This window comes from Diadema setosum, chromosome 2, assembly GCF_964275005.1.
Source record: "Diadema setosum chromosome 2, eeDiaSeto1, whole genome shotgun sequence".
NCBI lineage: Eukaryota > Metazoa > Echinodermata > Echinoidea > Diadematoida > Diadematidae > Diadema > Diadema setosum.
The window spans coordinates 22,090,868-22,114,045 of record NC_092686.1 but is presented as its reverse complement, the minus strand read 5'-3'; the positions used below and the strand labels follow the sequence as shown (position 1 = coordinate 22,114,045).

The 23,178-nt window shown below is 39.3% G+C and overlaps 1 protein-coding gene across 1 annotated transcript; it reads right to left on the bottom strand.

Moving 5' to 3' along the window:
* Positions 1-3,673: 3,673 nt before the first annotated feature.
* Positions 3,674-20,194, bottom strand: LOC140240804 (beta-lactamase domain-containing protein 2-like). The gene is made up of 8 exons (XM_072320581.1): positions 19,983-20,194; positions 18,588-18,751; positions 16,402-16,538; positions 12,209-12,440; positions 10,894-11,081; positions 8,551-8,634; positions 5,306-5,470; positions 3,674-4,008 (listed from the first exon to the last, which is right to left on the bottom strand). The coding sequence occupies exons 1-8, from the start codon at positions 20,123-20,125 to the stop codon at positions 3,823-3,825; spliced, it is 1,299 nt and encodes a 432-aa protein (XP_072176682.1). The 5' UTR covers positions 20,126-20,194; the 3' UTR covers positions 3,674-3,822.
* Between the last annotated feature and the right edge of the window lie 2,984 nt (positions 20,195-23,178).

Here is a 23,178-nt window from a genome sequence, read left to right as displayed (position 1 = left end):
AAGCCAAGTAAAATTTTTCCGCTATCTATTGCACAGATCACCTTATGAATAAAATCAATCAAAGCAGAAGATGTGGAGTGCCCCGGTCTAAATCCATACTGATTTTTCTTAATGATATTGCACTTCGTAAGAAATTCAACAAGCCTAGTAGAAATACATTTTTCAAAAATTTTGGAAAAAACAGATAAAACTGATATTGGACGATAATTTGTCATTACATCAGAGGAACCATTCTTCAAAACTGGTACAACTCTGGCTATCTTCAATTTATCTGGAAATATACCAGATTCCATACACTGATTAAATATTGCACATAGGGGATTACATAACAAATGAATAGCTCTTTTAACAATACGAACATCAATATTATCATATCCAGCACTTACATCATTCTTAGAATTGTTTACAATATCAATTATTTCTTTACAAGTAATTGGTTTGAAAAATGCAGTTGACTCAACTTTTGTAACATATTGAAGATAATCATACACATGTGAATCATCAAAAGAAGAATTAATATCATTACCAATATTGACAAAAAATGTATTCAACAAATTGCAAATTTCTTTACTATTTACTACTGTTTCATTATTACACTTAATAGATTTGATAATTGTTTTCGTATTGCACTTTTTCCCCAAGGCAGTATTTATCACATCCCATGTCTTTTTACTATTTCCACTACTGTCAGCTAGCTTTTTCTCATAATATTTCTTTTTAGCTAATTTTACCATATTAGTCACTTTTTTTCGATATGTCTTATAAACAGCTTTACGATAATCACTCGGATTCTTCTTATACAATTTATACATTTTACATTTCTTCCTTATCAGTTTACGAATATCGTTTGTACACCATACATTATCATTTTTCCTGTGTTTAAAACAAGTTGAAATTAATGGAAAGGATTCATTGTATTTTTCAGTAACTAAATCAAAAAAATTGTTATAACTAATGTTACCATCATCTCTATCACATACCCATGATATAGATTCCAGTGATCTTAAAAAAACATATAATATTATTTTCATTTAAGTCCCTCTTTACTTGTCTTTGCTCACTTTTTGAAAATGAAATTACACTTTTACAAATGCAATAAACAGGAAAATGATCTGATATATCAGTAAGAATAACTCCGGACTGGATTTGGCAAGAATCATTGGTAAATATATTATCAAGTAATGAAGCGGATGAGTCAGATACACGTGTAGGATGACGAATCAGAGGTAGCATAGAATTCAGTAACAACAAATCCACAAATTCATTTACATATTGCACATGCCCTACTTTAAGCAAATCAATATTAAAATCTCCCATTAGATAAAATATTTTCTTTTCTTTTTTTACAATATCCAAAATATCAAACAAAAACTCACAAAATTCATTAACTGACTTATTGGGTGGTCTATATACAACACATATCAAAATAGAGAAATTGCAATTTGTTACTTCTATAAAAATACTCTCTAAAAAATCAGTATTGGTATCAAGATCACAACGGCGATTAAAAGATATGTCTTTGTGTACATATAATCCAACACCTCCTCCGCGTTTTGTTTTGCGATTGTTACCAACAAACTCATAATCATTCATATTGCACAGTGATAAAGGGGAATTATCATTTATCCATGTCTCGCTGATGCCAACAATTTTTGTTTGCATACACAAAGAAGATAGAAAAAGTGACAAATCATCAAAATTATGACACAAGCTTCTCACATTAATATGAATACATGACAAATATTTACTGAGATCATCATTAGAATATCTATTTTCAATAAAGTCATTAAACTCCTCCGGTGTACAATTTGTTTGAAGTGAATCAGTATTTATTTCAGATTCAGGTGGTGATAGAAATTCATTAAGAGTATCAAAGTCAATATCATCGAGACATCCTAGAAATCTACGCTTACATGACATTACACACGATTGCACACAAAATACAAATATACATATACATATAAGGTGAAGTTACGTAGAAACAATACATATATCATCATTGCTCCACATGATAGGGACTATCTTTTCTTTTGTTGTCCTTTGTAAGTACACGTACAATGTAAAAAAAAAAAAATTTCAATGTACAGCGTATACTGGATTTGCATAATTTTGACCAAGCCGTTATGGGCATTCTCATACAGGGCTGTTCTCATGATACAAGGTGGAAAACACTTAAAAGGGTAGTTTATTTGAAGTAGACATGCTGTAGAAATCGGTTATCACGAATTCTCGTAGCGCCCACACAACTCCCTATCTCTATCAACTGTATGTTTCCATGTTATCTTTTAACTATTTATTAACTCGTCATTTACTCGTCTGTTTCTCGTATTTTTTTTTATCATGTAAGTTTCTTAGTATGCACATCATACATGTACTATAATATCTATACTGTTCTAGGGTCGCATCAAGAGCGACTGTTTCTCCTTGTGTTGCAAGAATACGAAAGATGTAGTGGTCTGTAAATACCATCAAAGCTCACCTGAGCCAAAGGCTAAAGTGACCTGTTGAGATCATTCACCGTCCGGCGTCCGTCGTAGGTCGTCCGTCGTACATAAACCTTTCAGTCCCAAGCTTGGCAGGTATAAAGCATTCACAGGGTGATAGGATATAATACATTTGTTCACTCTACCATGCCTCGGAGCCCAAAGCCCCGAAAAAAAGAAGACTTCTTCCACTGCAGAAACAGATTTAATTGAGCTCTCTCCCCCCCCCCCCCTCCCTGCCCACCAAACAAAGTATTGTTTAGAGCATGCCTGTAGTCATTCCCTCCCTTGGAAAGGCGGCACCACTCACCTTCTCAACACTGCCAAATCTCTGACCACCCCCCCCCCCCATTGCGGGCTTCGCGGGAGTGTGTCGATGTGTGTGTGTGTGTGTGTTGGGGGGGGGGGGGGTAGGGTAAGTTAGTGCTACGAGTAAACTGCGTTTGCGACTGTAGTTTGAAGTTTAATCTGGGGGCCCTGTGGAAGGACCGAATTGGGAGTCCACTTACATACTGTATTTTGATCTTTTTTGAAAAGACAGGATCATTTTTTTTTTTTTTTTTTTTTTTAATGACAGGTATTATCGCCAGTGTGATAAATATGGAGACCATGCTCCCCTGGAGGCCCCAAAGCCATCCAAGTTTCCTTTGGTTCTTCTTACGTGTATTATGTAGTCTGCTAGAATGGGTGTGAAATGAACTGACGATACTCAGGTTGGCGCTATGGGTCTCTCTCATGGCATACATGTATTATTGTCGTTATCGTAATGTACATTCCTGATTGTACATGTATTTTCACGCTTTATTTTGTGTTGCATGCATAATTGATGTAAAATAATATAGCAATTTACTTGATTTTGTATGAGCTTTAAATGATTCGAAATGTGGGGAAATGCTTCAGGCGCTTGCGATTTGATTACAGACTTGTTGTACGTATGTCAAAAAGGCCTAACAATTAATTAATATAATTAATTAGTAATTAATAACTAAGTCCTCACAAATGTTGAGACGAAGAGCAAACATGTTTGTTCACCCGTAGTCAGTGTAACCCCCCAATTACAAGCTTTACAAATAAAAGTAAGAAATTGTGCTGGTCACTTTTCCCTGCATCATACCAGGTACCATGCTTATTGAATGTGTACACACATCCACGTGCACGCGCACAAACACACACACCTACACACACAACACATAGACGTACAGGCAAACACAGAGAAGGAAATCAATTGGGCAAGTTCACTCTTTATTTTAATACACCGTGTACTGTAAGATTGTATTCCGTTATCGACGTAACAATACGCCTACAGTAGGCTAGAAAACAAAATTTGATCTGTAAACCCTCACTTCTGTTCCTGTATTCTAACAGACTTATAGAAAGCAGCAAGGATGGCGTCTGTCCGTGGGTCGTCTTTTAGAAAGAAGGGTGATATTGTTGAACTGACGAAACCAAATCCAACCTGGTGGGTAGGGTCAGCGTACCCCATTTGGCCGCCAGCTCCGGGGTGTCCGTACATCATCTCACCCTCCTGTTACATTCACAGAAATTACTTGGATTAATACCACAATACATTCAAATGACCCTAAGAAATATGATGAGACGAAGAGAAAGTTAAGTTTCATCAAATTAGATATAGAATTTAGGAAGTTACGATATCAGAAACGAAACATATACATAACATACATTTTTTTTTTTATCATAGTATATATCACGTTACAGTAATCTTTCAATTTGAAATCTTTCCAACATAGAAAGTCACTGCATCACAGCGAAACTGATGTGAAGGATGTAGATCGTCCATTTCATATAAAGAGTAATTTTTGTGGAAATGTGTGTGTAGATATAAATGAAAAACTGTTGTTGGTTTGTTTGTTTGTGTTTGTGTTGTTTTTTTTTTGCAAGGCCATGGAATCACCACCTCATCTTACTTAAAAAAACATGCTTGTAATACAGTACCACTGTTTCATTAAAAAGTGAAATTTGAAATTTAAAAACTTTAATTCAGGTCAATCAAATTACTGTACTACAATCTATTATATCTCTTCCGTTTGGAATTGCACTTCATAACATCATTGCGTTCTAGATTTGTGACCAAGGAATAGCTTATTTTGATGAAATCAGTATTCCTGAAGTAATCCTTCTTTCTTTAAAAATTCCGAAGTAAAATCAAACCAAGCAGTGAAATAATCGATAGCATGTGGCAATCTTACCAGAAAGTCTTCAATTTTAGGATTGGTGCCCAAACTGAACGTGTTCTGTCATCGGAAAAAAAAAATTATCTGATTTGAGCAGTCCTTCCTATCCTGACCCGACCAAAACCTTGCAATGCTCGACGTAAATTTATGCTTGGTTGCTACAGTAAACGGTTTTACGACCATCCTGTTCCCAAACGAGACACCATCGTTTACATACAAGCACATCATATGGATTGTTTTTTGTTTTGTTTCTTTTTTTTTTTAAAGTAGGGAATCAGTAATCATTATCACCTGGAGATACTAAACTTACAATATTCAGTATGGGCACAAAGTAACGGCTTTTGATAAATACAAATTTGTAATATAGCCATTGTTACTGCGTCAAATATGAGTGCTGTTTATGTACTATGTATGAAGCGCGCTGCAATATACATACACCTGTTTTTCCTCTGGTCGCATTGGCTCTCCGTCATATAAGACAAACTGGTGGAAAGCATCCGTCAAATTGACGGTGCACTTGATGAATCCCATCTGCTGATCAGATGTCTGAAATCCATTTCTTAAATACAATTGAATTAAAATTGTCATTCGTCTGAAGTACTAATCTAATTGATATTTCATGTCACTTACCACGACATCAGAGGCAAAAAATCCGAGATTAAAAGCCATGGGAACGCCGAGACAGATGTCGAAGGTTGGCTCTTCGCTCTTCATTAGATCGTCTGCGGCTTTCTTTGAAAGGAGCGTCTTATTGGTTTCCGGGTCCGTGCCGCCCATTGCGACGATGCTAAATAGCTGCAGGAGAATAAGAGGAAATTCAAGCGTGTGATGTGCAGGTTTGCTGCACAGAAATGTCCTAAAGGATTTTATTGCAGTGACTGATTTACAAGTTAGAGTGGCGTCACACTGTCCCAAAATTGACACAAGATGGCCATACAAATATGGAATTGTCAATTTCGCACGAAGTTGGCCCCAAATGTGGTTAAAAGCCAATCAAGAGCCAAAGCAAACACGATGCCTACTGAAGGTCAAACGATGACACCCTAAGGCCACATGAAGATGAAAATCCTTATCATAAAATCAACTGTCGCAAGATCTTCGCGCTATTTTTGGGCCTGTCAAAGATTTTGCCGCCACTTACGAAGTTGCTGCTAGAGTCTCAGAAACTTGGTGGTCATACGCTGGCTTAAGATTCCCTAACGAACGAAAGGCAAGAAGTTTATAAGATCAAAGCCCAATTTGAAAATGTTCCCTATCGTGTGACGCCTGCGTCAGCTCGTACGTTTTCCTACATAATTGGTGCACCAGCTCTACATTTCTTTGATGGAGGTATAACCACGAAAAGGAACCACTGAGAGTCGTGTTTGTTGCGATTCATTATCAGCTGAAGGGAAAACTACCCTTCGTGGTCGGGATATCTCCAATAAAGAGAGTGCATTTGTACAGGACAGTGAAATGTAATAAGTTCATAACAGAATACCAAGTAATTACGGAAAGTCCATGAAAGACGTTGCTTTAACGAAGTAACAAAGTTTGGAAGAAGGGGTTTAGCAGGGGTTGATATAGAGCCTTGGAAACTCTTGGGAATTTCCTGCTCAATAAGGCCGAATAGGCAGGCGTATGAAGGACTTAATCTTAGTTCCTATGGCGACTCCTTTCACTGATGGTAGAAATCTTTAATCGAACTCGAAGGAGGGAAGTTTCAGCACTAACTCAGTAAGATGAAAGATGGTATATAGTGTCATCTGGATGATGAGATGAAAGGGACTTCTGCAGGAAGTAGGCCTACTTGACGCGCCTCGTCTAAACGTCTAAACGTCTAAACGGATATTAGTATATAGAGAAGAAACATCCATGGTGAACAGAAATCGGATGCATTGTGCTGAGAGCTCTACAGTTTCGAAGATTCGGAGGGCGTTTGAAGAGTTGTCCACGTCCTTCACGTGTGCAGGTTAAAAACGAGAGGGGAGAATATGCCGTCAAGGTGTTGACTGCTGAGCTCTGTCGAGCATCCAATGGACAAAACTATAAGTCTGCCGGGATTCCCTTCTTTGTGTATTTCAAGGAGAAGATAGAATGTTGAACCACGAGAGTCTTCTGACATAAGATTCGAGGCAGATGACGGGAGAGAGTTGCTCTTGACAAGATCCGTAACTATGTCTTCAATAATCTTTTGATAATCGCTGGTAGGACCGTTGCCTACTTAATCACATAACGCTAGATTGTTGAGTTGTCGCTGGGCCTCAGCAATACTCGAGTCATGTCGCAATACGACGACGGCTCCTCCTTTGTCAGCCGGTTTCATGATGTAGTTGGTATTCTTCCTTAGGGAATTGAGCTCTTTCTTCTTCTTTCTCAGTGATATTAGATCGAAAAGGTGAACAGGATGACTTGAGGTTGTTGACGATCAAGATTGGGGTTCTCACCTTCTCATGGAGTCCAAGTTTAGGCCTAAACGTTTCGGTTGCAGAGATTCAAATGACGGAGGTGACGGCTGTTGAGTCAAATCCGCCCAGTCACTTATTCCACTGGCACCCCGATCAGATTCACCGTTATTTCGGCATAGTGTACTTTCAGCCGTAGAGGACGTGCGAAACTCTCGAACTCGCGTCGAACCTCGAAATTTATATCCACCTCGCATTTCCGTAACAAATGTGTACAAATGTAATGTACATGTATTCCTTTTATATGTATATTATATATACGAAAAATGAAATTTTGAAGAATTCTCTGATGACATCATCAGCATCTATCTTCGTTTTCGCGTTGTGTTGTGACCAGTGTCATTTGAGTGGCGTCACACTGTCCCTTAGTTGACACAAGTTGGCAATACGAATATGGGGATTGACCCTGAACATGGCCAAGAGCCAATCCACAGACCAAGCACGTACAGAAGGTCACACGATGGCACCACATATCAATGCTACACGAAGATGTCGATCTTCATTAAGAAGTTTAGCCGAAAGACACATGAAGAAAACAATGGACACACGAAATTTTTGCTTCCACTCACGAAGTTGGTGCTGTAGCCCGAGAAACTCCATCTGAGGTCATACAATGGCTTATACGACGCCCTCATGAATAACTAAATGTCCATACGATCTAAGCTGACCTTAAGCATTAGGACCTACCATTATAATATCGTGTGTCCATCTCTGCTCAAGTCTGCTCAAGTGAAAACATTTCTTGGAAACCTTTGTGAATATTTCATATCTTTCTATCCCTATATAATTTCTGTGGGTTCGGTTGTTTGAAACTACAAACTTTGATTTTTCTTTTTCACTACGTGACCAATATAATAGTGGATGGTTAAAGTTTTTTATTCCCAAGGTTCGCAAGCCGAAAATGAAATAAGGTTCGTTATTCCAAAAGTTCGATAAGCCAGAAAAGAAATAAGGTTCGTTATTCCGAAGACATTCATTTATCCAAAACTTGAAAAAGGTGCGTTATTCTGACGGTTTGTTAATCCAAAAACGAAATAAGGTTCGAAATTCCGAAGTTTTGTTAATACGCACCTTCTTTTCATTTTCGGATTAACGAAGCTTCGGAATCCCGGTTCGGAACGAGTCGAACCGTTTTTCGATTTGAAATTAACGAACCTTTGGAATAACGCTACAAATGTGCGGATGAACTAACCCTATTTCATTTTCGGATTAACGGACGTCTTGATAAAGGGGGAATTGTGTGTCCGGAATAACGAGCCTCATTCATTGTTGGATTAATGTACCGTAGGATTAACAAACATCACCCTATAGGAGCCTGTCCTTCTTTATATGTAGATCCTACTGAAGAACTTGTAAGTACAACTATTTTGCAATCTTTTGCATTAATTCTACTGGAAAATCCCTGGCTCTACGGATTGTTTGAACTGTTACCTTTGCAACTGACCGAGCTGTTCCTATTCCACCTGCCGATGGTATCTCGATGGCACGGTTGTAAGGGTCGTTAAAGAATCCAGGCTGGTTTTCGACAAAGACAAAATAAACGAGACATGAAAACTCGTCACATTGAGGACGAGTTAGGTGATACGCTTGTGGTCATCAGATGGCGGTCATCTGTGATCGACAAGAAACGAATGTGATATAGGCACCTTGAAGTTATATTGAGCGTGCATGCGAAACTGTTTCTGTAACCACTCGGCCACGGGTCATCCACGGAAATGGTAAGACAAAAAACAACAACAATGTATAGATATAACAGGGGGAAAGTCAATGCCCACTCAACACAAAAAAGAGGGATATGGCGTGTGTGTGTGTGTCTGTGTGTGTGTATAGGTGCGTTTATATACGAACGTGATTTTTACATAGACGAATATGTAATACAAAATTGAAGAAAAAAAAAACAGTAAAATAGCTAAGTATATTGTTTCGTGATCTTGTGAGGTTGGAACCCGCAACCTCACGTCTCTGAGACGTCGCCTTTAACCACTCAGCCATACGTCTCGACAAGAAAATATGGGGAACGTTATGGACTTGAAAGACAGTTGTTTAATATATAACACATTTATCGTACGTTGTCAGTTTGCTATTGACATGACGATCTATCGCACGAATATGAGGCAGATATTAGTACCTGTATGACATTATTATAGGCATGGTTATCAAATTCCCCTAAAATTTCCTTATAATTGCCTTATTTTTACACACAGTTATGCTATCCCTTTAAACTCGTCACAGTTTAATTAGAATCATTAACATCATACATCAGTACCATATTCAGTTCCATAGCTGATCACGTTTGCTAATTAATTAAGATTATTTGTCTAGAATGTGTCATATGGCCAACCTGTATACACACGTATATACACACACAATGCTAAATGCATGTATCAAACATCTGTAACACAACTTTGAACTAACTGTAGGAATTATCGCTGCACTTATCATCCATACTTTTTATCACTATCTGAAACTCCACAAAAATGATATTCATTATTTTTCATAGGCACTGTATAGAGATGTATTCATGTTTATTATACTTCAGTGCTCCCATACTGCCATAGGCTGTAATGCCAAGTCATCACCTATGAATTATTTGTTCTGTTTTTAAATTCATGTCTATATGACTTGAATACATTAAGCCCATCAAGTGGTTTCTATGCGAGAAAGTCTGCTATACACATCAGACAAAATAGAGAGGGTTTTTCTTTTGTGCGTAATCTTATGCGAAAGGTATGAATCAATGCAATTTATATATCAGTAACCATGTAGGTCTCTTCGTGTTTATCTGATGTGACCCTTGACACATGACACAAAATCCTAGTAACCGCTTGTAGATTATGAGCCTTTCTTCGTGATCACATTTTTCAATATAATATTCCCTGTCGGTGTTGAGCTGAATGAAGTCCTACCCAATAGGATCTAGCTTTGCGCAACAATAATATCACATAAAGGATCATGAGCTCAATCTGCATTCAAAGGTGTAACTTCTATACCCGACTACATGTATTATCCTGACATCAGACTGAATGAAGAACCGTGTATTTTTCTTGTACGTTAATGTTTTGTTTGACATTTCACTTAGAGTCGGATGAAACTAAAAAAAAAAAACACTAAAAACGAACAAACAACAACAAAACGAATATCAGCAAAAAGATGAGCCAGAAACTGGAATTGAAAGATAACATCCTATAAATTCCTGCACATGGGTGTCTCCATAACTAATGTGACATGATCATTTTTTGAACGGGCAAGTTGCTATTTGTGAACATAACGCATACTGAAATAATGCAAATCGTATGACCGACAAAATGGTGTATCTACATGTACTTCATCACTCTGATCATCTCTTCATGCCGAGTTCCGAAATTACATGTCTGTATCGAATATACATATGTATTTATACAGAGAAAAAAAAAATCACTTATTCCTGTCATTGTATCCAAACCAAACCCTGTATAATACGACAACATGGCCGATAACAATCGTGAAATTCAACGTACGAGGCAAAATATAAAATTATGCAAAACACAACCCTTCTCAATAATCTACTTTAATTACGGTGGGTGGCTTGATATGTCTTGGAGAATTGTATGAGAACCACTGTCTTTTATGTTTAAGACTATATCTATTCCCCCCCCCCCCCAAAAAAAAAAAAAAAAAAATCACCATAATTCGCGTCAATTGATGAGGACTTTGGACGTAACATTCTCCGTGAACAAGGTATTACAGCTATGAAAACATGCATGGGTAATCATGCTTTCTTTATCATATACCGACCTGTTGGAGTCCCGAATTCGCCAATGCACGAGAAAAGAGATCGTGGCGCATGAAGTACCACATGGCCTGACGTGTGATACGGCTTGAAAAGCCTTGAGCTAAGAGTAGAAATATATTATTGCTCTGTACGGGAGTCCGAGCCACACGGTAGTTCTGCTCCAGTGGTAGACCGATGTGGAAATCAATGCCTTCATTATAAAAAATAGATGTTGATAAAATGAATGATTAAAATGCTAAAAATAATAATAATCAATAGTCTTTATCTTTATTTGATCATTTTCACGTAGACTCCAACCCCAAGCACCTTCTGATCTGGAGATTCTCCCGCCTGAAACCCCTAGCAAACTGGAGACTACAACTTGATGTGCGCGAAGCGCATATCATGAGCGCGAAGTTCCTTGCGGCAGGGGTCCAGGGCCCGCTTGGGCCCTGGAAGCTCCAATAATTAGGGTTCTTGATGCTCTCTCGTGCTATCTAAGGCTTATTTTTCAACATACAAAGACAAAAAGTAAGAAATGATTTCAAGCGGGAGACACAGAGCCAGGGCGGGAGAAATTAAATCTCAAACGGGAGATTTTGCAAAAATGGGCTTTCAGCGGGAGATCTCCCGTCGAAAGCGGGAGAGTTGGAGTCTCTGTACACTTGCATCCGTATCGTTATCATCCATTATACGTAACTCAAATTACAAATTTCCAAGTGACCACAATACACGTGACCGTGTAACAACCAAAACCATATGCTGATTAAAAACATAGTGATCGTTCACAAAAAAAAAAAAAAATATTTTACAGAAATACGTCGGAATAATGACTGGCTTCCACAAAACGTGTTCCCTATACATGTATCATGAGTAACTTGCTTTGAACCTATGTCGATCTTATCTTCACTGCACATGGACATTTGTCGACGTCCTGTTTTATATGCGTCTACTCGTCATGAATACAATATCGATATACAACACAACGTCTATACCGTAACTATACTGTGCCTACAACCTAATCAAAAACAGAAACAAACTAAAACACCATTTTAAAAAAAAAAGAGAGAGAAAGAAACGTCGATGGCTCAGTGTTTGTCAACGTTGCAGAGAACGCTTTTGATACGTCGGCATACGCCGAAAATAGTAGAAACATTTGCCTAGTTTTAGGAAACAGAATCGCACTTTTTGACACGCAGCAACTTCGTATTTTATTTATTTCTCTCTTTTTAACCCCATTTTGGGAGGTCTAGAGAGGAACCAAACTAGGACATGGCAAACTGCAGCTTCCAAACATGAGCGGTATCAGTTTAATAATAAAATAATCCAGATATTTACCGAAAGGCTCTCCTATCTCTTCGGCAAAGAATTTGCCCATTGTCCTGTGTTTCGGATCGACTCTGCGCAGTAACTCATTCGTGAGCGGGCCGAAGGTGACTGGATGGTACCCATGAGTCTTCCCGTCGAGTTCCAAGATGGGCTCAGTGAAAGCCATGAGCTCGCCTGCCTTTGGGACGTCCCTCAGAAGCTCAGCACTGAGTCCGGGCGGTCCTGCTAGCATCAAACCGGCCTAAGTGATTTTAAAAGTACCATAATCCGATGACATAGCTATAAGGGCATAATTACAGCATTCATTAACTTCTTGTGATGATGTCACACAGCGTTGTACTCTGTGGCACAGCAACTGCACTAAAAATTTTGTTTTCAGTGCATCATTTACAAATCATTATGTCGAATGCAAGCCGAATATGAAAACAATTACGATACATGTTTCCACATAAATGACAATCAATCTAAAAAGATCTCCGAAATTTGACTTCCTTTCAAAACATCTAATTTTCCTCAGAAATGAGAAATGCACTTTGAAAATGCATACCGTCATGAGCATGTAGATAGGCCTAGTTTGTAGATGTAGATGCCGTAGCTCTCCTTCCTCTTAGTAAAGCTTCACCGAATCCTCAAACGAAATAAAATTGTAGATACGATGCGATCACTAGAGTCTTGACTGTCAATATATATCACTACAGGTTACCCTAAAAGCTTGTCATTATAGCTAGGTACGCATCGTTCAACGCACCGTTCACACCATCAAGGTTTGTTGAACGACTGATATGACATACTTGCATTATATAACAAAATTCTGCATGGCATGTGCATATTTAATTTCTGCAGTCATTTAAAAATGTTAAGACAAAATTGTGTACAAGTCGGACAAGCGGTCCTTTGAAAATCACACGTCCTCGGGACGTTTTTATCATTATCATTATCATCATGTGAATTGCATGAGTTTCAAGTTACTCGCTTGTTGGGAATGGTATTATCTTTTGGACAAAATCCTGTCTGCGAAATTGAGCTTCTTACGACCACTGTCATGTGGTTCGTATTGTGTGATACTCGCATTTTATTTTGATTGCACACCCAACCGAAACGGGGAATACGGTCGTATCATCAAGGAGGTACTAGACGAGCCTTGTAACTCCTTAGCATATCAACAACCTTAATTTTCCCTGAGGTCACACACATATTGCGCCGACCATTCAACGACCTCTGAAATCACTGGTCGGCAGCTGGTTGCCACAGGTCGTACAACGTTTTTTTTTTGAAGCCAGCAAATGGTTTGTCAGCTTTCGGCAACCAGTCGGCGACCGGCTTTGGTCGACTAGAGGTTCTCCATGCTGCAAGCTCTTTAGGGCTGATTTTTTGTGATTTGTGGCCTTCAGCGTGAAGATTTTTGTTCGGCAACCAGCTGCCAATAGAGACAATTTTTAAAGTGGTCGCTGACGAAAATATAACGATTACAAGTACTACTAATTATTCTTGTAGAGTGTCTGCGTCCGCGTGCCGCGTCCATGTGCCAAAATATAGATCTGAATATTATGTTTGATGCAGTTCATATCAATTCATGTACCATTCCCTGACCTCACAAAGCGACCTCTATACTGTTGAAGATATGCCTAAAGGTGCGATCACACATCGCCGGTTTAGATGGCGGTTCATGACGGTTCTCAAACCGCCGTGAACCGTGTCCCAATGATGGCGGAAAGCACTTAAACGCGATGTGACTACGTTCTCAACACGTTTTGAACACGGAGCAAACACGGATTGACGCGGTAGTAACACGGATCTCCCCGGAAGGTGGAGGAGTCCATACCAAGCCCATGTAGTTGGATGCAATCAGAGCCCTTTCACTTGTCCTCAATGGCTTGCAACAAGGAGCGTTTTGCTTTGATAGTTAAACACAATTTTAAAGAAATTATGAAACGTTGTAGCCCCCTGTGTTTTACAGATTGATATAAGTAATGCAACAAGCAATTATCTTCAAGTTTCAACGTGCTTTTTCTCTCTTTTGATTTTTAAAATATCTGTATTAACTGTCATTAAATGACATACATATCAAAGCAGAATCCAACAAAGTTTCCAAAGAATCCTGTTCATTTGCAGGTTTATTTATCGAGTGATGTACAAGTACTTGCTTGTCTCAACATCTCTCTTTTTCTTTATTAAGTTTTCAAATAATTATTTCGCGTATTGCATTTAAGATCTTGTTGCTTGTTTATTCATGTTTTCACAAAATTGCTCCTTCTAACCTTTCAGAGCTCCTTGTGAAATATGAGCCTATGAGAGTTCCTAAATCGTAAGGGGAATCTATATGTGCATACCCTCGATCCATTACAACAAACTACTATGACAAACGTAGTTTATGCCGCCCCAAAACTGTGGAACAGCACCCCAAGTGATAAAACATGCAAGTTCCATCAATAAGTCCAAAATGTTTTTAAAAACTTATCTGTTAAAATAGTAACATAGTGATTGTAGATGATGATTAATGCAGCATGTTGCTGTTTCTGACATTACCTTTTCCTGTTTATCCTTTTGTTCCCCCTCTTAAGCGCATAGAGACCTTGCTAAAGGTATTATGCGCTTTATAAGAACGGCAATGATGATAATATAATAATAATATCTTTAACAATAGTCAATAAAAAGACATGTACATTACACATTATCAAAGAAGCATATACAGTATGTGTGCATAGTTTCCTCTTTACTTACATGTTCACGTAACACAATAATGGTGATTTTTTTTTTCAAGTTTCAACATTGCTTTTCCCTCTACTCTCTTAAGAGTCAACATATCTGTATCAACATAACATATTTACATAAGTCTTCTGTGTATAACTTATCAGGTTCACGTTGCTGGCCATCTTAAAAGCTGTTAAGCTTTAATACAAATTATGAACTTACCTTTTAAAGTAAATGATGGTTTTAATGTAAATAAGGTAATTCAACATACCTAACAACTTTTTGAACATTAAACTTTATTTCTTACTGTATGTGTTAAAGAAGTAAGGAAACTATAGCATTCAATATATTTACCCGATCTTGGATTATGGGTTCATCTTTGCTTTTTTTCTCCATTTTTTATTGCTCCGCCACGAAGCGTCGCCGGAGCCATTATTCTCTTTTAAGTTCATTGTTTCTTTTCGCTTGAAAATTATGGCGGTGTTAACACGGTATTATCACGGATCTTGCGGTGCAAACACGGAGATGGAGTTCTTTACACGATGAACGGCGATGTGAACACGGTCCATTTCAAACCGCCAAGACCGTCACGAAAAATTAAACATGTTTAATTTTTCTGGCGGTTCCCCGCGGTTCTCGGGGTTCATGGCGGATGAGTGACGGATGACCACGGTTTGTGTACGGTGTAAACACGGTCTTTGGCGGAGCACGGCGATTTGCTGAACCGCCATGAACCGCCATCTAAACCGGCAATGTGTGATTGCACATTAAGACGGTTTCATCAAAATCTTCCTACTTTCATACATGCAAACTTTGACCTGAAGCTATAAATTCTGGGACAACCGCTGCCTGCATTGCAGGCGACAAACCAGGGTTTAGAACACAATTCACATCCCTCCTCCTCCACTGAGGCGATCATTCATACACTACGTTTATTCCAGATTCTTAGAGATACCGCTTTTAAGGAAGGGAAGCCAGTAATTCAGTAGCCCCCTATCAAAGGTTTTTGGAAGGAAAACTACCAAAGCGGAGTGACCTACATGTCACGAAATGTCCTGCGAAAAAAAAAGGCAATCCCGGAATGCTTTGCACCAAGACATGCACTATGGGAATCAGGGTAAATATCAAGAAGCCGAACCTTTCCTCTTGCGGAATTTTTCGGGGGTTTGAAACTTACCTTATCCGGATCGAAGTTCAGGATTGTTTAGGAAAGATCTCGAAATTATACCTTATATTAAAATGTGTCGGGAAAATACTAACAGACCCCCTTTTTCACGATTATGGGGGACCCCCCCCCCCAAAAAAAAAAAAAATAAATAAATAAATAAAAAATAAATAAATAAATAAATAAATAAATAAATAAAATTGCGCCTCTAAATCATATACTCATTTCCCGAATAATTTGGAACGCGCATGTGATACAAAATAGGATGACCACTCGAGGTGGGGGGGGGGGGGGGGGGTTTACACCTCATTCACGTAGCAGAAGCAAAGGAGAAAGAATTTTATACCTTGTGTTCGATCAACTCACGGACGGTAACCCTTCCTTTGCCCTTCTGAGCGAACTCCGGCCAGTAGTGTGCCACGGGTTTGTCGTAATCGAGCAGTCCTCTATCAGCCAGCATTGCTAGGCAGATTGCAGCGACCCCTTTGTGGAAATTGATGGACAACATTTAAAGCTTATTCAAATTTATGAATTTCTTCCGTCGAGATGTTTTCATTGCAACTGATTGACAAATTGCCCTCCATCGACGTAAATAAGCACTGAATTGATCAGTGTTTTTTAGTAGTAGCCATGATAAAAAATCATGGGCGTACATACTCGAGCAGGATTCGAACCTACGACCTCCTGATCACCGGACAGGCGTCATCTCCACTAGACCACCGAGCTTTCACCCGACAGCAAGTGTTGGTTCTAATCCTTACAGCATGCAGCGGGTACTGCTTTGTTATTCAAATTTATGAATTTCTTCCGTCGAGATGTTTTCATTGCAACTGATTGACAAATTGCCCTCCATCGACGTAAATAAGCACTGAATTGATCAGTGTTTTTTAGTAGTAGCCATGATAAAAACTGCATGCAGCAGTACCCGCTGCATGCTGTAAGGATTAGAACCAACACTTGCTGTCGGGCGAAAGCTCGGTGGTCTAGTGGAGATGACGCCTGTCCGGTGATCAGGAGGTCGTAGGTTCGAATCCTGCTCGAGTATGTACGCCCATGATTTTTTATCATGGCTACTACTAAAAAACACTGATCAATTCAGTGCTTATTTACGTCGATGGAGGGCAATTTGTCAATCAGTTGCAATGAAAACATCTCGACGGAAGAAATTCATAAATTTGAATAACAAAGCAGTACCCGCTGCATGCTGTAAGGATTAGAACCAACACTTGCTGTCGGGCGAAAGCTCGGTGGTCTAGTGGAGATGACGCCTGTCCGGTGATCAGGAGGTCGTAGGTTCGAATCCTGCTCGAGTATGTACGCCCATGATTTTTTATCATGGCTACTACTAAAAAACACTGATCAATTCAGTGCTTATTTACGTCGATGGAGGGCAATTTGTCAATCAGTTGCAATGAAAACATCTCGACGGAAGAAATTCATAAATTTGAATAACAAAGCAGTACCCGCTGCATGCTGTAAGGATTAGAACCAACACTTGCTGTCGGGCGAAAGCTCGGTGGTCTAGTGGAGATGACGCCTGTCCGGTGATCAGGAGGTCGTAGGTTCGAATCCTGCTCGAGTATGTACGCCCATGATTTTTTATCATGGCTACTACTAAAAAACACTGATCAATTCAGTGCTTATTTACGTCGATGGAGGGCAATTTGTCAATCAGTTGCAATTTAAAGCTTAGTTTCATATTACAAACTTCGTTTTGAGCATTGTTATTCCTCACAAACAAAAGATATACTAGAAAAAGTAATCCCAGTAAAACGTAAAACAAGAGAAATTAGTCGCAATAGGAACCATGGTTTCGAGATATCTCTAGGTATAATGTGTCGATTTCATTGTTTAGAACAACTCGTGTCAGTTTGATTGAAGCAACATTAGAGCTCATGGTTACATGAAATCAGAATCAATTTGTTGCTACTGATGCACCGTCTCATGCAAGAAGTATGTGTATATTTTCTATCCCCCAAACAAAACAAAAAGTTAGAAGCACAGCTATTTTTTTTTTATGTAATCTGCAACAGCAAGAATGTTTTATTGGTAAGACAAATATTTGTTTTAGATCAACGATTAAAGACTCGTCATGTATACTGAAGTAATTATGGTGTTGATAATGTCATCAATTTATTATTGAGGACGCAAGGGCAATTTGATAAACCAAACGAGGTCAGCTATTTTTAATAAAAATATATAATACAAATATACGTTGGTTATTCGTTTTAGTTGCAAAAAACAAAAATAAACTAAATTCTATATTGTTACTTGATTTCTCATTAATAATAAAGTTACAGTGACTTTTAGGAAGAGGATTTGAACATTTCTGCATACGGCCTTGGGGCGGGGTAGGGCATATTTCGGAACATTTAAATCAATTTTGTTACTAAAGGTCGCAACAAGAACAGAAAAAGACGTATATCGGGAAATGGAGAAGACTTCAAAATAACGGTGATAAAAACGCGAGCAATCCCGAGTTCAGTATGGCCTAAACAATATAATTGTCTTCCTCTAGGTTTAACGTTGTACCTTTTGTCGTGGAGTAGAATACCGACATTGTATCCTCTCGCCATGGCTGTCTGATCTCTCCGTCGGCATACCCTCCCCAAACATCGACGACTTTCTCCCCTTTGTAGTAGGCGGAGAAAGCAGATCCACCGTAGCGAGAATCTCGACCAGTCTCGAAGTTTTCTCTGAGTCCATAACATATAATATAGAGCATGACATAAACCGTTGACCATTCAAGGCAAGTTAACACGAAAAAGAATGGAGGAGCACAGATGCATAGAATATTGTCATTGGATCGTAGTGGCGTGAAGCTGGGGAACCGTGAAGCTACAGGTGTTTATACGGCGGGCAGAGGTTAAAATGGTGTGTACAGTTCTGGTCGAGGTGAGGATTAGCTTTTAACATTTTGCGAGATATTCAGAAACCACTCTATGAGATGTCAAAGAGCATGCAATTCTAAGGGGTATCAAAAGTTTATTTGATGAAAACTGGTTTTGAAATGGCTGAGATATCCAAAAACAAGGTGAAATAAAGAGATCCTAATAAAAGCGGGGCCTGTCGCCTTTTATCATATCATCACTTTTTTTGGATATCTCGGCCATTTGAAAACCAATTTTCATCATATAAACGTTGAATCCTTCTTAAAGTTGTATGCTCTTTCATATCATATGAGGTTTCTCATTATCTCACTTAGGAATGTTCAAAACATGAATACCCGCCTCAACCAGTACTGTAGGCCCCCTATAGTCCCTTTTAATAACATCCTGCTATTAACCCCGGCGCGGTGTAGTTTGCAGGCACAAACCCTTGTTGGTCGTATTAGGAGTCTGCATGTGCCAAGACTAATACACGCACCACTACACTGCAGCCTCTCCTTGTTGGGAGAAGCTACAACACAGGGCCGAAGTGGTGCATATAGTAGTCTTGGCGCAGACTTCTTTACGACCTACAAGGGTTTGTGCCTGCAAACTAGGCGCGGTGCGCTACGGGTTGGGTCGCTGGTACGGTTACCTGACTGTAGCTGTGCATGTACGTGTATTTAACCAGCATGCATAGAGCTACTAACTCCAATAGCGTTACTGCCGAGTCAGAGCATGGGGCTACTTAGTAGCTCCATGGTCAGAGACAGCAGCTCTGTTAAATTTAATTCGAGCAAGAAAAAGACACAAAAATTCGTCTGACGTTGTATATAGAATACACCGGTCAGCTTTCATTGAGACAAGTAACTTAGGTACTTGTATATATAATCCCAATATGAACATGGCTGGTACCAACAGTGTATACACAACCGAACCTGTAATACATTGTTACAAACATGGACCATTTGAATGATCTGCACGTACGTGCACGTGTTGAGCTATTCAGTGGCATATAGGATAAGAAAAAGACGAACAACTGAACAACACGGCTACCTACCTGAACACTTCCAGCACATTTTCGAAACCGGGGGCGACGTACCCATGAGCAATTACTTGAGGTTGAGTCTCGAAGTATCTGGGTAGAAAGACCACCAAAATGGCAGTAACTGCAACAAGTGCAGCGCTATTGATGAACGTCATGTTGGATCATGTCCGACTGCATACTTGGCATAGTGAATACCATGGAGCTATGGGTCTCACTATGTATGGTTGAGGGGTCTAGATATCGCGCACGAAAATTTGAAATGCTCTTATAATAGAAGTTATTCCATAATCGTACCTGAATTTCTCAATGAATATCACGAAAATGCAGAAAAATCACCTCCCAGAATCTCCTGATGATACGATGACGGACTAGTGCGCTGTCGCCGTTTGTATGTCGGACTTAATTTTATGCGTTCAATTTCTCGGGGTATGTAAAGGTCGCGCAGCTGCCCTATGTAGTTTCATGCGTGAAAGTGTCTGCCCCTCTCTGCGGCTGTAACGTGCTTCGGCTTTCGTAGAATAGTATAAACGATCGATCGAACAAATTACGAATTCTATCGGCTACGATCATACGAGCGAGATTTATAAGCGAGACGACACGTCTAGGCTACAACATCCTTAAAAAAAAAGATTTTAAGCTAAGGTAGGTAAATTATAAGGTAAAAAATTGGAAATTTAGTGAAAATTTTGTTCCAAAAAATTGGAAATTCAGTGAAAAATTTGTTTGAAATCAAAATTTCTTACCTGCTTCCTTCTAATGTTTAGCGGTTGTCAGGTATGTTTATTCCATGGGCGTATCGGCAAATTTTGCGCTTAGTCCTACGCGTAATATTGCTTGCTATACGCAGTTACGCTATGCGCGATCATTTAGGTCCCTGCGCGAGACCTAGTGCCCTTACTATACGTACCAAGAAGACCGACCCCTGTACGGTCGCCCATAGTAAAGGTCACCATTAGGTTACTTTATTTCTCTTTCGCACAATATAAACATATCATGTTACCTAACTCCTAAGATCAAAAGTTTATAATGTCAGTAGGCCTATCATAGCGTAGATAGTCTGGCATGGTTAGTCACTATAAGAAAACAAACGTTAACCAAAGACGAGAGTATGTAATGGCTGCCTAAATTTTAATGTGTATGTATAGGCTATACATACCTTGTATTATCCCACAATAAGTAACATACATTGTAGGCCTACACGTGCATGCATAATTAAATGACGCAGCGACGACTAACATAGCAGAACAATTCAGTGAATTTTGTGGGAAAATTGGACATTCCCTTCAAAAGTTATGTTGTCAAGTGATCAGTGCCGTCATCAGTAGGCCTATAATGCCCCAGTCACATATAAACAGGGATGCTCAAGGATCTACACGGTGATCCGGGGACGTCCGGGGACATCCGGGGAGATCCGGGATTTTGGTATGACTGTACACACGGTATCAACACGGCAGCTACACGGATAAGGCCGGAAGAGCGCGGCGTCTACACGGACAAACACGGCATCTACACGGATCAACACGCGGCAGCTACACGGCAGCCATACGGACCACCCCGGATTGCTCTGCCAACACGGCAATCCCCGGATGACGCCGGATGTTTTTGACCTCCAAAAGTTGCCGTGTTGGCCTCCCGGCGTCAACACGGATCTCTCTCCGGATCAGATCCGGGGTGGTCCGGGGTGATCCGGGATGTCTATGTGACTGGGGCATTATGGATGAGAAAACTTATCAGTTAAATAAATATGACATCACCGCAGGACAACGATATTAATACAATGTGAAGAGAATTCCACAAAATTCCAATTTGTTTTCATAAAAGGTATGGCCTATATTCCCTCGACTTGGAATATCATTCCCCCTGCATGCTTAATTCTAAAGAGGCAATTCGGAGTCAAGTGTTCTTCCATTATGCCAGAAGAGTCAAAATGATAATGATCGAATTCTCAGCTTATAGCGTAGTGATGATGGTACACCTCTGTACCGATCAATTAACTTTTAAAAAAAATTGTTGTGAACAGAATGTTCGTTTTCTCAGACGTATCACTCAGTCCCCGTTCTTTGAATACTATACATTCTAATTCAGTCACCCATATCTATATAATTGGATTTCACTCTCCTTTATACCCTATCGCGTGACTTGTTTACGAAAATCTAAAGTTTACTTGTTATTAGTATAAAGACCGGCCCTCTCTTCACGCAAGGAGAGGTTTTTACAGCGCCGGCTTCATAGATCGAGCTATAAAGGTTGTAAAAGAATGTCAGAATTTGTAAATCCCATCATAGGTCCTTTACGTAGTTGTGTGAAAGAACCAAGCGTGAATGAATATAAAAAGCTTGCCATAGCAATTATATAGCGCATGTACAAAAAACTCCGTATGGGTCTCGGTTGCTTTGCGCATATCACCTGAGCTTTAATGTTTTAATTCTAGACCTGACCTAATATGTGCATCTTCGTAAAAGATAAACAGAAAAAAAACGCGAAAAGATGGCTTTGATGATGTTTGCTTTGATATGAGCTCTTTAGTTTTTTTTTTTTTTTTTGCTTTTTTTTTGCCACAAATTGAGAAAATATTCCTTTTTTTTGCGGGATATCTCAGACTGATCTAAGGTACTCAAGTTATGTTTGTTTGTTGTTTTTTTTTTTGGGGGGGGGGTGGGTGGGGGCGGAGGAGTAGAAAAATAGGAGAAAAACATAAAATGATGTAAAAACAACATTGGAAATACAACAAAATGGTCGATACCACCAACAAATCAATGTTTGTAACTTCCATGATAATTCAGTTAACCTATATTGTGAATACTGAAATTGATAAACCCTCAAATCCTCAACAAGGCAAGTGCCAAATTGTCAAATTTGGCACTTGTCAAAGTGCCAAATTGTGTCTCGCCCATTTGCGTAGAAGAAATTAATGTTTTTCTCCCGGAAGTTCATTAACCCGCCAATGACCTTTGACCCTGTCGTGACCTTCAACTCCCCATTTACCATCCAAGTTTGGTCAAAAAACGGACATAGGGATCAAAAGTTATGAGCCATAATCGAAACACGCCGTAAAAATTTAATATTGGGCCCTAAAGTTCGTTGACCCCTGTCTGTAACTTTTGACCTTGTGATGACCTTCAACTCCCCAAGGGACATCTACCATCCAAGTTTGGTCACAAACGGACATATACACCAAAAGTTATGAGCCATAATCGAAACTTGCCGT